This window comes from Salmo salar, chromosome 13, assembly GCF_965601325.2.
Source record: "Salmo salar chromosome 13, fSalSal1, whole genome shotgun sequence".
Taxonomy (NCBI): Eukaryota; Metazoa; Chordata; class Actinopteri; order Salmoniformes; family Salmonidae; genus Salmo; species Salmo salar.
In genome coordinates, this window is record NC_138303.1 from 74,329,802 (window position 1) to 74,345,061 (window position 15,260).

General features: G+C 42.9%; 1 protein-coding gene across 9 annotated transcripts in view; it reads left to right on the forward strand.

Moving 5' to 3' along the window:
* The window catches only part of LOC100194713 (ubiquitin carboxyl-terminal hydrolase 28), a 30,132-nt gene that overhangs the window by 6,588 nt on the left and 8,284 nt on the right, over positions 1–15,260 (forward strand). For 2 of the 9 annotated variants that reach the window (XM_014137346.3, XM_014137347.3), the window contains exons 2-17: positions 535–649; positions 801–882; positions 1,262–1,424; positions 3,299–3,385; positions 3,771–3,971; positions 4,079–4,149; positions 4,387–4,463; positions 4,734–4,882; positions 6,353–6,480; positions 9,716–9,811; positions 10,156–10,341; positions 10,733–10,956; positions 11,482–11,552; positions 11,839–12,067; positions 13,639–13,953; positions 14,247–14,410. In XM_014137346.3, coding sequence (XP_013992821.3) covers positions 535–649; positions 801–882; positions 1,262–1,424; positions 3,299–3,385; positions 3,771–3,971; positions 4,079–4,149; positions 4,387–4,463; positions 4,734–4,882; positions 6,353–6,480; positions 9,716–9,811; positions 10,156–10,341; positions 10,733–10,956; positions 11,482–11,552; positions 11,839–12,067; positions 13,639–13,953; positions 14,247–14,410 — 2,358 coding nt within the window. The remainder of the gene's footprint in view (positions 1–534; positions 650–800; positions 883–1,261; positions 1,425–3,298; positions 3,386–3,770; positions 3,972–4,078; positions 4,150–4,386; positions 4,464–4,733; positions 4,883–6,352; positions 6,481–9,715; positions 9,812–10,155; positions 10,342–10,732; positions 10,957–11,481; positions 11,553–11,838; positions 12,068–13,638; positions 13,954–14,246; positions 14,411–15,260) is intronic. The other 7 variants (XM_014137348.3, XM_014137350.3, XM_082960304.1 and 4 more) reach the window with 7 other exon arrangements.

Sequence of the window (15,260 nt, forward strand, 5' to 3'; positions counted from 1 at the left end):
ATGGTGTTTGCAACGCCAGCATGGTGTTTGCAACGCCAGGGTTGTGGGTTTGATTCCCACGGGGGGCCAGTACAAAAAATGCATGAAATGAAATGTATGCATTCACTACTGTAAGTCGCTCTGGATAAGAGCGTCTGCTAAATGACTCAAATGTAAATGTAAATGTAACTAGTTGAAGGGAAAACCTGCATATTGTACATATGAGCTATGAAGATTTCAGGTCTTTATTGCAAATGAGTTCTCAGTGACTTACCTGCTTAAATGGTCAAATAAAGTGCATTGTCCCAGACATCTTTATCAGCTGGCTCCCTCACCAGGCTTATGACTCTTTCGATAACCTATTTCACTCTGTCCCCATTGGAACAGACCCTTTAGAAGGACTCAGTAACGTAGAGGTGAAACTTAAGGTGTCGGTTTATCTCTGCTTTAGCAGCTATGTCTTTGGTCAGAGTTATCAGAAACAGACTGGCACAAGGCCAGGGTAGAGCTATAGTTCTTGGAAAGGTCCCATTGTAATGTCCACTCTGATACCAGGTCAGCCAGGGGGACATCAGCCATGCTGTTGGACTGCTGACCACACAGCCTCCAGAGGAGGGCCAGGGGACTGAGGAAACCGCAGACACAGAAGCCAACAGGGAGACTCAGAAAAGTAGGCCGGAAGTTGGGAAGGAAAGGAGAAAAATGCTGAGGGTCTGGTGATAAACAAAGAAGAGTATTTGTTTCCCAATGCAAACTGATATTTGATGTTTAATACATAAAATCTATGCTTTGTGTTGTGACTCATTCTAAAATGTCCTCAGGGACTCCACCTAAAGATGACCTTCAGACAGCCATCGAGCTCAGCTTGCAAGAATCCCAGTCAGAGGAGATCGAGCTCAACAGGTATAGTAGTGGTATTGTAGTCCAGTACCTCGCCATCGCCCCTTAGCTTGCTGTTTTCTTGCTGAACAAAGTCACCAATTAAGTCATCTCTCAATTAAAAAGTGATAACATCTGAAGTGAACACAGTGGTATGAGCAATAAATAACGTAAACGAAAAAGGATGACAGTGAAATACCAGGGTCCTGTTCATAGGGGCACGCAACAGGAAACGTTTCGCAACGGAAAACAAAAATGAGCATTTCTTATTGGACAAGTACATGTACTCCCTCCCCATTTGAGTCCGTTTTCTTCCATTTGGTGTCCATTGAACACAACCCAGGTGTAACTCAATCAGACCATTGCCTACAGTTGATGAGTGACATGTTTTGGTGTGTACCAGGGCACTGGACGCCAGCGTGGAGGACAGGGCTGCACGAGTGAAGAGGAAGTGCTGCGAGGCCCAGGGAGCGAGCTGCAGCCCTGCAGACTGGATCCGCCAGGATGAGTGGCCTGTGGGCATCCACAACATGGGCAACACCTGCTGGTTCAGTGCCGTCATACAGGTGAGATAACACACACAGTATACACAAAAAGTTATTTAGAGATTCTGCTCTGGAGCTTGCACTGCAAAATATAAACAAAATATATGCACAGTAAAAGAGAATTGTGCCAGTGAGATGAGAACCCCAATATGAACAGGATAAAAAGTTTAGTGGAAAATTCTGGGTTTGTGCTGTGGATCTTATTGCTGTATCATTTAGGCCCACCTGTTATATTTAGGACCACTCTCTCTCTCTCTCTTTCGGTCTGTCTCTCACACACCTGTTTTTGTCTCTTATGAGCTTCTTCCCTTGGCTGTTAACAAGCATTTGCATTATGTAAAGGTTATATGGTTATCAAGTTTGGAACTTTGGGGAGTTGGTAATTGCAAACCTTCATTTGAAGCCTCTGGAGACAATTACCAAGGTTGATATCGTACAGTAAAGGTTGTATTTGAATTTTGTGTTGGTCTGCAGAATCCCTTGGACTCCTCTGGTCTCTGTAATACGACCTTGACTTTCTACACCACCTCCTAAGTGTGGTGGCCAAGTGTACAACTTCTCTCTGTTTTCTGAAACCTTTCAAGACTTTTCGTGTGACTTGGTTCAAAACATTACAACTAGGAGAGAAGGCCCCTAACACGTTTGTTTGTGTCCAATTCGCTGAACGATGTCGACTTCTGTCAAGAGATATTACCTGACTTCTCCCCCTGCTCTCTCAACTGAAACCAAACATTTCAGAACATTTATTTTCAACCAGTTGCCACACAATCAAGCCATATTGTGCTAATTGAGTTATCGGTAATACCAGGAGGATGGGGAAAGATGAGGTGCGGTGGTGGGGTTTTTACTTTCCTAACGCAAAAGCTTCTTGCTGCTCTAATACTATTAAGTGTCCATTCCAGACTGAATTTAGCTGGGCCTATCAGGTGGCCCCGCTGAAATTCAAGCCTTCATTGATATTGATAGACTGCAAGGGTAATTAAATAGTGCAGTGTTGTGATGACAGAGCAGGCGATGAACTCTGTAGCCTGGACTGAAATTAGTTTATATCGGTAGATTAGGCCGAATGGGAACGCTCATTTGTCTTAATTTCATTCAGATATGGGTCACATCGAAAAAAGCACTAAAAACCCAGAGGAAATATCATCAGGCGATAGGAATATCATCAGGCGATAGGAATATCATCAGGCGATAGGAATATCATCAGGCGATAGGAAGGCATGCACACATTTTGAGTGGCTGAGAAGTTGTTTGAAATAGCTGCATTCTAAATCCAACCTCTTCTTTAGCAAACCCTGATGACATTTTCTGCTGATTGTGCTTGTTTACGCTTTTCTTACGCTTTTCTTTGACTATTTTCATCACAATTTGCTCATAGAAAGTTTGATTGAGACTCACTAAATGACCTCATGTGGCTGTGTACTCATATTTCTGTGGTATCTGGTGTGGTACGCTTTCCAGTCAGATTGTGATAAGCTGTAATTGGGTTTCTGGGAAACGAGAAAGTTGAGAAGACACATAGGCATAATGCGATCAAAAACTCTGGAATATTGTTGTCGCTTCGAAACTGCACGTAAGGCTCCATTATTTTCTATTGTATATGTTACACAGAGTTAAGACTCAGCAATAAAACATACTACAGCTCGCCAGCATCAATGAAGCATCATGTCACTAATTTGTATAAATAGAAAACAATCACATTGATTTGTCTTGTTATTAGAGGAAAATCACCAATCACGCAATAAAGTTATATTATTCTCAGTGGCATTTTCTTTTGCTTGCTTAACTGTGACTCTTGTGTGTTAAAACCTCCTTAAATATCCTCGACAGTTACATTTTACAAATGAAAAGACGGTGTTAAGGAAAGGTGACCAATCTCATCTTTGTTATTTCAGTCCCTGTTCCACCTGCCCGTGTTCCGCAAATTGGTACTGAACTACTGCCTGTCAGAGCGAATCCTGGAGAAGTGTAAGAGCCACTCGGTGAGTGTCCAATGGAGGGCCAGGAGCCCTGAGGAATAGAGTAGGGAACCTTTGGATCCCAGAGACTGAAGAGTCAGCGGAAGGCTGGCTGGTGTTAGAGGAAACTAGACTAGAGGGTTATAGAGTGTGCATAAAGATGACGTGTAACACTCTATACTAACTTTCTTGAATAAGCATTAACAAACCATTTATAAACAGTGTACATGTTATAAGCAAATGTTATCCAAATGTATATACATTTTGAAGAGTTTATATTTGCACATGAAAGTTGGGCTGAACAAGCCCTTTGCATATAGAGATATTGTTGAAAACTGTAAAGTGTTGTGCAGGTTTTCCATGGCAGCTCTGTGAAGTGAGAGAAGCCTAACATATACTGTGTTCTCAGGACAAGAGGAACATAGCCTTCATGCAGGAGCTGCGCTGTCTCTTTGCTCTCATGGTGGGCTCCACTCGCAGGTTTGTGGACCCGTCTGCTGCCGTCGAGCTTTTGAGAGAGGCTTTCAGATCCACGGAGGCCCAACAGGTACACACTGAGGCCCAACAGGTACACACTGAGGCCCAACAGGTACACACTGAGGCCCAACAGGTACATGCACGCGCACACACAAACTTGTGTCACTGCGTACACACACACACACACACTTGGGTCATTGCCAGGACTTTACAACTACTGTGTATACGTGTTCATTCTAGGATGTGAGTGAGTTCACCCACAAACTCCTTGACTGGCTTGAAGATGCCTTTCAGCTGGCTGCCAATGGAAAGTAAGTCAAGGATTTGATCCCTAACAGGCAGCGCTGTACAAGAGCACTTAAAGTACATCTTGTCATAGCTAACTAAGATGCCATAGCTACAGTATTTTGTTGTTGTTGTAGTTGGTTCAACTAGTGTATGTGACATTGACATTCCATAAAATCCTGTACCAGTATTATCTCTGTATTGAAGTACAGTACATCAGATATTGAGTTGCTTGAGGTATGAACGTGACATCTTATCTTCAGCAGCCTGGAAGATAAAAAAGAAAATCCAATGGTTCAGCTTTTCTATGGGACGTTTGTAGCAGAGAGAACACATGAGGGTAAGTATAGAATGGACATTTTAATTTTTGTTATACATACTATGGGGCCTCAAGTATTTCCTGATCACATGAGCTGATCAGGAAAAACTCAAGTTATTAGGCTATGACTCTTTTCACTATCAATGGCTATGACTTTTGTCATAACCTGATGTAGCCTTTAACTAGGCCCCAGAGATTTTCCTGAGGTCCCATCGTGAAGAAAAACTCCTGACCCTTCTTATGCCATCAGTATTTTTTCTGTCAATTCACATTGATGTTTGACCATGTTAGGCAAGACCTTATCCAACATCGAGCAGTTTGGCCAGTACCCCTTACAAGTGAACGGTTTCAACAACTTGGAGGAATGTCTGGAAGGTGCCATGGTAGAAGGGGAGATTGAAGCCCTCCATCCGGATCAAACCATTTCATCTGGCAGCAAGGTGAGCATACCAAATTCCTAGCTTTATGTTTAATTTGAATGTTGTTGTGAATGTTAAGCCAAATCTAAATGTTAATGTAATATACACTACCGTTCAAAAGTTTGGGGTCACTTAGAAATGTCCTTGTTCTTGAAAGAAAATAAAAACATTTTGCCCATTTAAAATAACATCAAATTGATCATAAATACACTGTAGACATTGTTAATGTTGTAAATGACTATTGTAGCTGGAAACAGCTGATATTTTTTATGGAATATCTACATAAACTTAGAGGCCCATTATCAGCAGCCATCACTCCTGTGTTCCAATGGCACGTTGTGTTAGCTAATCCAAGTTTATCATTTTAAAAGGCTAATTGATCATTAGAAAATTATTTTGCAATTATGTTAGCACAGCTGAAAACTGTTGTTTTGATTAAAGAAGCAATACTATTGGCCTTCTTTAGACTATTTGAGTATCTGGAGCATCAGCATTTGTGGGTTCGATTACAGGCTCAAAATGGCCAGTCTATTCTTGTTCTGAGAAATGAAGACTATTCCGTGCGAGAAATTGCCAAGAAACAACGCTGTGTACTACTCCCTTCATAGAACAGCGCAAACTGGCTCTAACAGAATAGAAAGATGAGTGGGAGGCCCCAGTGCACAAATTAGCAAGAGGACAAGTACATTAGAGTGCCTAGTTTGAGAAACAAACACCTCACAAGTCCTCAACTGGCAGCTTCATTAAATAGTACCCGCAAAACACCAGTCTCAATGTCAACAGTGAAGAGGCGACTCCGGGATGCTGGCCTTCTAGGCAGAGTTGCAAAGAAAAAGCCATATCTCAGACTGGCCAATGAAAAGAAAAGAAAATATTAAGATGTGCAAAATAACACAGTCACTCGACAGAGGAACTCTGCCTAGAAGGCCAGCATCCCGGAGTCGCATGGAATAGCTTTCATTTCTCAGATCAAGAATAGACTGATGAGTTTCAGAAGAAAGTCTTTGTTTCTGGCCATTTTGAGCCTGTAATCAAACCCACAAATGCTGATGCTCCAGATACTTCACTAGTCTAAAGGCCAGTTTTATTGCTTCCTTAATCAGCACAACAATTTTCAGCTGTGCAAACATAATTGCAAAAGGGTTCTCTAGTGATCAATTAACCTTTTTAAATAATACTCTTGGATTAGCTAACACAACGTGCCATTGGAACACAGGAGTGATGGTTGCTGATAATGGGCCTCTGTACGCCTATGTACATATTCCATAAAAAATCTGCCGTTTCCAGCTACAATAGTCATTTACAACTTTAACAATGTCTACACTGTATTTCTTACCAATTTGATGTGATTTTAATGGGAAAAAAATGATTTTCTTTCAAAAACAAAGACATTTCTAAGTGACCACAAACTTTTGAACGGTAGTGAAAATATACATAGAAATGTACAGTATATGGGAATATTCATGTGGATGGGAATTCTCTCTGTTCCAGAGATGGTTCTCAAAGTTACCACCAGTGTTGACCTTTGAACTGTCCAGGTTTGAGTTCAACCAGTCGTTAGGACGCCCAGAGAAGATTCACAAGAAACTGGAGTTCCCACAAATCATTTATATGGACAGGTGAGCTGCTTGATATTCATTTGTGAAAAAGCTAAAACTGTGTACACTACCGGTCAAAGGTTTTACAACATCTCACAAAGATACTGCGGTTTGAACCAAAAATCTCCAATTTGGACTCCAGACCAAAGGACATATTTCCACCGGTCTAATGTCCATTGCTCATATTTCTTATTGGTGTCCTTTAGTAGTGGTTTCTTTGCAGCAATTCGACCATGGAGGCATGATTCACGCAGTGTCCTCTGAACAGTGGATTTTGAGATGTCTGTTACTTGAACTCTGAAGCATTTATTTGGGCTGCAATTTCTGAGGCTGGTAACTCTAATGAACTTATCCTCTGCGGCAGAGGTAACTCTGGGTCTTCCATTCCTGTGGTGGTCCTCATGAGAGCCAGTTTCATCATAGCGCTTGATGGTTTTTGCGACTGCACTTGAAGAAACTTTCAAAGTTCTTGACATTTTCCGTATTGACTGACCTTCATGTCTTAAAGTAATGATGGACTTTCGTTTCTCTTTGCTTATTTGAGGTGTTCTTGCCATAATATGAACTTGGTATTTTTCCAAAAAGGGCTATCTTCTGTATATCACCCCTACCTTGTCACAACACAGGCTCAAACCATTGTAGATTGGCTCATACGCATTAAGAAGGAAAGAAATTACACAAATTCACTTTTAACAAGGCACACCTCTTAGTTGAAATGCATTCCAGGTGACTACCTCATGAAGCTGGTTGAGAGAATGCCAAGAGTGTACAAAGCGATCATCAAGGCAAAGGATGGCTACATATTGAAAATATATTTTGATTTGTTTAACTCTTTTTTTTTTTTAGTACATGATTCCATATGTGTTATTTCATAGTTTTGATGTCTTCACTATTATTCTACAATGTAGAAAATAGTAAATATAAAGAAAAACCCTTGAATGAGTAGGTGTTCTAAAACGTTTGACTGGTAGTGTATATGTGTTATTATATGTCTCTAAACATATATATTCATATGAAGAGTTTATTTCCAAAACGCTACGGTATGTGATATACTGTATGTGGTTGTTTCACCTAGCTATCTGAAGATGAATGCACTATCTGTAAGTCACTCTGAAGAAGAGCATCTGCTAAATGACTAAAATGTCAGTGTTTTACACACAGATCTCATATTACTGTATTGATTATTTTATTTGTTTTATTATTGATGTCACGTGTCATTTATACAGTTCTTTATTTTTTTTAAGTAGTTATTTGTTACATTTGACTGTGTAAAACCTAGCAGTACTACTTTATTTTTCTGAGAGTGGGGCGAATATACAGTGAGGGGAAAAAAGTATTTGATCCCCTGCTGATTTTGTACATTTGCCCACTGACAAAGAAATGATCGGTCTATAATTTTAATGGTAGGTTTATTTGAACAGTAACAGACAGAATAACAACAAAAAAATTCAGAAGAACGAATGTCAAAAATGTTATAAAATGATTTGCATTTTAATGAGGGAAATAAGTATTTGACCCCTCTGCAAAACATGACTTAGTACTTGGTGGCAAAACCCTTGTTGGCAATCACAGAGGTCAGACGTTTCTTGTAGTTGGCCACCAGGTTTGCACACATCTCAGGAGGTATTTTGTCCCACTCCTCTTTGCAGATCTTCTCCAAGTCATTAAGGTTTCGAGGCTGATGTTTGGCAACTCGAACCTTCAGCTCCCTCCACAGATTTTCTATTGGATTAAGGACCTTAATGTGCTTCTTCTTGAGCCACTCCTTTGTTGCCTTGGCCGTGTGTTTTGGATCATTGTCATGCCTGGAATACCCATCCACGACCCATTTTCAATGCCCTGGCTGAGGGAAGGAGGTTCTCACCCAAGATTTGACGGTACATGGCCCCGTCCATCGTCCCTTTGATGCGGTGAAGTTGTCCTGTCCCCTTAGCAGAAAAACACCCCCGAAGCATAATGTTTCCACCTCCATGTTTGACGGTGGGGGTGATGTTCTTGGGGTCATAGGCAGCATTCCTCCTTCTCCAAACACGGCGAGTTGAGTTGATGCCAAAGAGCTCCATTTCGGTCTCATCTGACCACAACACTTTCATCCAGTTGTCCTCTGAATCATTCAGATGTTCATTGGCAAACTTCAGACGGGCATGTATATGTGCTTTCTTGAGCAGGGGGACCTTGCGTGCGCTGCAGTATTTCAGTCCTTCACGGCGTAGTGTGTTACCAATTGTTTTCTTGGTGACTATGGTCCCAGCTGCCTTGAGGTCATTGACAAGATCCTCCCGTGTAGTTCTGGGCTGATTCCTCACCGTTCTCATGATCATTGCAACTCCACGAGGTGAGATCTTGCATGGAGTCCCAGGCCGAGGGAGATTGACAGTTCTTTTGTGTTTCTTCCATTTGCGAATAATCGCACCAACTGTTGTCACCTCCTCACCAAGCTGCTTGGCGATGGTCTTATAGCCCATTCCAGCCTTGTGTAGGTCTACAATCTTGTCCTTGACATCCTTGGGGAGCTCTTTGGTCTTGGCCATGGTGGAGAGTTTGGAATCTGATTGATTGATTGATTGATTGATTGCTTCAGTGGACAAGTGTCTTTTATACAGGTAACAAGCTGAGATTAGGATCACTCCCTTTAAGAGTGTGCTACTAATCTCAGTTTGTTACCTGTATAAAAGACACCTGGGAGCCATAAATCTTTCTGATTGAGAGGGGGTCAAATACTTATTTCCCACATTAAAATGCAAATCAATTTTTAACATTTTTGACATGCATTTTTCTGGATTTTTTGGTTGTTCTGTCTCTCACTGTTCAAATAAACCTACCATTAACATTTTAGACTGATCATTTCTTTGTCAGTGGGCAAACGCACAAAATCAGCAGGGGATCAAATACTTTTTTCCCTCACTGTATAGCGTTTTGCAAAAAAAACATGATTATATGTTTCTCTGAAATTAAACCATCAAGTGATTAGATTTAAACAAATACATAACTGTCATTGAACAACCTCATGCCATGATTAGATAGTCAAAAAACACACCAATCTCTTTCATAAATCATTTAAATAAATGCTCATTTACCATAGTTTCTGAAAATGGAAATATAGCGTTTTGGATAGAAACTCTTCAGTATATATTGAGTATCAGCGTGCATTTACAGTAGACTGAGTATTGTATTGCATTGTAATGATGATACTGTAATTGGGGAATCAGAGTCAAATAAACTCTTGTGGTAAACTAAGTTTACTGTATGCAAACAGATACCTTCACAAGAACAATGAGCAGACCCACAACAGGAGAGGAGAGGTGAAGCAACTGAAGGAGCATCTCACAGTCCTGCAGCAGAAACTGGAATGGTGAGTTTATTGAGTTAACTGTTTGTAAAGCAGTGTGACACATCAGGTACATGCCAATACACATTTTGGAGGACAACTGTGCTCTTTTAGCTAATCATGTTTTATTGAAGAATTCACTGATGACTGCACCAGGATGGATACCTCCAAATGTGTCCACTGAGAGTGAATAAATCATGAGTTAGTAGAAAAAGTAACGTACACACAGTGTTTCTCTAATATGAGTGTTTTGATTCACGTAGGAAATGTCCTGCTCGTGAATCATGACTGACATGTATTTTTTTTTATGAAATCTGTTTGTCACTAATTTACCATGAGTTCAACCTTTTGTCTCCTTCTGTTTCCAGCTACAGAAACTATGGCTCCGGGCCGACAAACTATCCCCTGGCAGACATGTTACAGTACATGTTGGAGTTCGCCTGCACTAAGCCCACCAGTGTGTCCCCTGCTGAAGACGCGAGGCTGGCTGCATCTTCCCCCACTCCGCCCAGCAGCAACCCCCAGCACACAGACGCCAACCCTGACGATACCAGGCAAGGACCTCTGGGACAACTGTCTCAATTGTCAAGGCTATGTGTGCATGTAGAAGTTTCCAGTGCTTACTCGATATCTAGTCCTGTCACGACTTACCGGTACTCCTTATTAGTCAATGTGACTGCAGTGCCAACACTTTGTGATGTGTTCCTACCTAGAGTGTCAATGTGAAGTCAGTCAATTCAGGGGATAATTGAAAATCAATGAATACATTTCAAACTCCTAGTAAAAAATGATGAAATATTAAAATGATTTCAGATATGAGATTTACCAAATCACCCCTGTAATGTTTTACCTGCTTGCCTACGTATAGTACATCACCCACTCTCTCTTCACTGTATGCCAACCCCATTTGTTGACATCTTGCCTTTCCTCTGTGGGTCTCCTCAGTCAGTGTCATGAGCCAGGAGACGCAGGCCCGTCCGACAGCTCCACCTGTCAGCAGAAGCCCTCCTCGAGCCAGAGGACGCCCATCTACAAGCCCTTCACCCAGTGCAGACCCCCCATGGACGCCCCACCTCACCCCGCCCCCCACAGTGTGACGGAGGAGGAGCTGCGCTTCGTCAAGACCTGCCTGCAACGCTGGAGGACAGAGATGGAGAACAACATGAACGGTACGGTCACCTACACCTGGATTCACTAATGATAACCTCTCTGCAATTGGGTTCAAGTTGAAATGTTTCGTTGTCTATTACAGCCACTCTCGGTAAGATTTGCATAGCACCGGCAAAGTGTGAACAATGGATCTTCTACATCCTATGACATTTTCACATGCAAATAGCACGTCATTTCTGTGATGGCTCTGTGGTGATTGCGAGATTCTCTTCCATGAGAGCATGTTTACCTGTTTAAACATGATTTGATGCTATATGTGGTAATACTCATTTACTGTACATATCTAGTGATAACTCTTCATTTGGATGTGTGTCATGAGCAGACAGCCTACCCTAGCTGTCAGTCAGTTATCCCAGAGTGTCTACTCTAGTGTGTGTGTGTGTGTGTGTGTGTGTGTGTGTGTGTGTGTGTGTGTGTGTGTGTGTGTGTGTGTGTGTGTGTGTGTGTGTGTGGTGTGTGTGTGTGTGTCTGGCCCGGCCCCAGGTGCACTGCATTGATCTGTGTGTCTGTGTCTCGGTGCTCAGAGCTAAAGGCCAGCATCGACAGGGTCAGCCAAGCGCTGGAGGGCATGTACTCGGATAACAGCCTGTGTCAGGTAAGATCCCATCTATCTGACAGTCCATGTCAGGTTAAAGCATGTGATACACTAATATAACTTTGTTAGATTGAACATGTGTCACAAGCATTGCATAATGATTCATCTCGGAACCCAGAACCAAATCTTGTCAGGTACTCGATTTGGCATTATGTTACCGCTCTGTCACAAGAGACTATAATGATTAACGGTTTGTGCTAAAACTTTACTTTTCTAGTCCTAATCTCTTGTTTGATGTGTGCACATGCCAATACAGAAAGTTTCTCTTGTTTTGATGTGTGTGAAGGTGCCGTACAGGCTTCACGCTGTCCTCGTCCACGAGGGCCAAGCCTCGGCCGGCCACTACTGGGCCTATATCTACGACCACAGCAACCAGTGCTGGATGAAGTACAACGACGTCATCGTCAGCGAGTCCTCCTGGGAGGAGCTGGTCAAGGACTCGTACGGAGGCATGACCAACGCCAGCGCCTATTGTCTCATGTATATCGACGACAGGCTGCCTCACCTAATTGCAGGTACCTGTATCCCTCCTCCCCATTCTCCTTAGAAACGAGTTATGTTTGCAAGGTGAACATTTTTATGTACAGTATATTGTGAAGTGAGCACTCAGTCCATTTGACCTGAAGAAAATCCGTGTTGGATCGAAACGTTGTCAATAAAGGTGGTAATTGGGAGCATATTCAGTGTGCAGGCTTTTCTGTTCTCTTCAAGTATCCCTCCTTAGGCCAGCACCTTCATTTTTGAAGGATGTGTGTAAGACCACAAACTGAACTAGCGATGTATGCCAAGGGGACCAAAAACATGAAGCCAGTCATGCTCAGCTAAATGACTTTGGACTGAAATGTCGGAAATGTTTGTGTGTCAACATGTGCAAGTCGACATGTCACAGTGCTGTTTATATACAGTGCCTTCAGACCCCTTGACTTTTTCCACATTTTGTTACAGCCTTATTCTAAAATTGATTAAATAAAATCTTCAGCAATCTACACACAATACCCTAGCGAAAACAGGTTTAGAAATGTTTGCAAATGTATTAAAAGTAAAAAACAGATGTAGAGTGGCCAGAAGGAAGCCACTCCTCAGTAAAAGCCACCTAAAGAATCTCAGACGATGAGAAACAAGATTCTCTGGTCTGATGAAATTAAGATTGAACTCTTTGGCCTGAATGCCAAGTGTCACGTCTGGAGGAAACCTGGCACCATCCCTACGGTGAAGCATGGTGGTGGCAGTATCATGCTGTATGGATGTTTTTCGGCGGCAGGGACTGGGAGTCAGGATCGAGGCAAAGATGAACAGAGCAAAGTACAGAGAGAAATCTTGATGAAAACCTGTTCAGGACCACAGACTGGGGTGAAGGTTCACCTTCCAACAGGACAACGACCCAAAGCACACAGCCAAGACAATGCAGGAGTGGCTTCGGGACAAGTCTCTGAATGTCCTTGAGTGGCCCAGCCAGAGCCTGGACTTGAACCCGATCAAACATCTCTGGAGAGACCTGAAAATAGCTGTGCAGCAATGCTCCCCATCCAACCTGACAGAGCTTGAGAGGATCTGCAGAGAAGAATGTGTAACTCCCCAAATACAGGTGTGCCAACCTTGTAACGTCATACCCAAGAAGACTCGAGGCTGTAACCGCTGCCAAAGGTGCTTCAACAAAGTACAGAGCAAAGGGTCTGAATACTTATGTAAATGTGATCTTGTTTTTATATACATTTACAAAAATGCTTTGTCGTTATGGGGTGTTGTGTTTAGATTTATGAGGATTTTTTATTTTTTTATTATCAATTTTAGAATAAGGCTGTAATGTAACAAAATTTGGAAAAAGTCCAGGGGTCTGAATACTTTCTGAATGCCCTGTATATCTGGCCACACCTATACTGTATACCTGCTATATCTGTGCACACTGTAACTGTTGCTCAGGATGTATACATAAATACATTCATGAATATCCAATTCATAGCCTGAACAGGTGTTTTTTAGTGTGTTTTGCTTGTCTTTTCAGGGTATGCTGCTTAGTTTATGTTACTATTGAATGTGATCAGTTAGCTCATTGTGATGTTTATATTTATGATATTTCTGTCCACAGAAGACACAGATGATGAGACGGGCCAGGTCATGCAGGGCATGGACTCTTTGCCACCCATCCTCGGGCACTACGTGCGCGAGGACAACCGCTGGTTCCAGCAAGAGCTCAGGGAGTGGGAAGAGCAGTTTTACCAGCCGCCACAGCAGGAGCCGGCCGCTCCCACAGCTGCCTCCACCTCCACTCGTGTTCCCAGTAAAGAAAAAGACGAGCCAGCAGAACCAGTCCCCAAACCTGGACCTGCCCGGGAACCCACTGGGGAGCAGGGACAGGAACCAGAGGCAGAGTCGGCTGTTGAACCGGCAGTGGATTCTGAAGGTCAGTCTGGACATCAATTTATATGGCAGGGTTACGCGATAATGGTCTTTGAGGGTGGCGGTGTTTGTTGGTTTTTGTCCTTGTCTTTTAGTCAGATACTGAATGATATGGTCACCACGTTTGGCCAAGGCCTATTGTCCCTGTCTGTCTACCGATGGGGACTAATCAATTTCCCTCTTCATAAAATGTAGCAAATGTATTCAATTCAGTTGTTCAATTAAGCACTAGCAAATATTTCAGATCTGTTCTGACTATTGTTGCCTGTTCCATTCATGGTCCTTGTCCTGTTTCAGAGCCTGTCCCAACAAGCCAGCCCCAGTCCCCGGTCCCTGTGTCCCTGGAGAACGCTGGCAGCAGCCCAGAGGAGAGCGACCACCAGTCTGTCACTGTCACGCCAGAGCCCTGCCAACATACCAGCGAGGACAAGGAGGGCCAGCAACACCGTCAAGTGGGCAGGGTGAAAAGAGGGGTCTGGGATTGTCATCTGAGCACCCATTGAATATCGGTCACATACTCTATCTAGGGCCATGTACACATATAGACCTTGGCCTATATCTCTTACTAACCTGTTGCATAGTGATAGCTTCTGCTACTGGATGTTTTGGGAGCGAGTCATGACATTAGGGCGACCCACGGGTTAGGTTTTATATTAAGAACATATAAGTAAAGAGGAGGAGTGTGTTCTTCTCAGAGTTGTTGTTTATCTTTTAGACAGCGGCTATGTGTAGTCCAAAGGCACTACACTCCGGCACTCTCGTCTGAGTTTTAAGTCTTTAGTCTTTTGTGAGATTGTACTTGTGAGCTTCATTTTTGTTTCAGTATGCCATTTTCATGCTAGATGTGTTGTGACTAAACAGCTACTGTAGTTAGTATACCCCAATATCTTCCAACTGTTTGGCCAAAGTCCCTTTCCCCACATCCCACCCCCTCCCTGGAGGCGATACAGCCTTAGCAGTCAGTCACTGGACACCCTCCCCCGTTCATCTCAGCAGCATTCCACACAGTTGGTTTACCACTGGGGGTTCACACTGTCAGGAGGACGCAGGAGCTGTGGCCAGTCTTTAAGTAGAACAGGAGCTTTTTATTCCTCTTACTGTACTTTACGGTCAGTTGGAGAGAGTTCTGGCTTATTCCAACGACAAGGGAAAGGGGGATACCTAGTCAGTTGTACAACTGAATGCATTCAACTGAAATCTGTCTTCCGCATTTAACCCAACCTCTGAATCAGAGAGGTGCTGGGGGGCTGCCAAAATCGACATCCACGTCTTTGGCGCCCGGGGAACAGTGGGTTATTTGCCTTGCTCGGG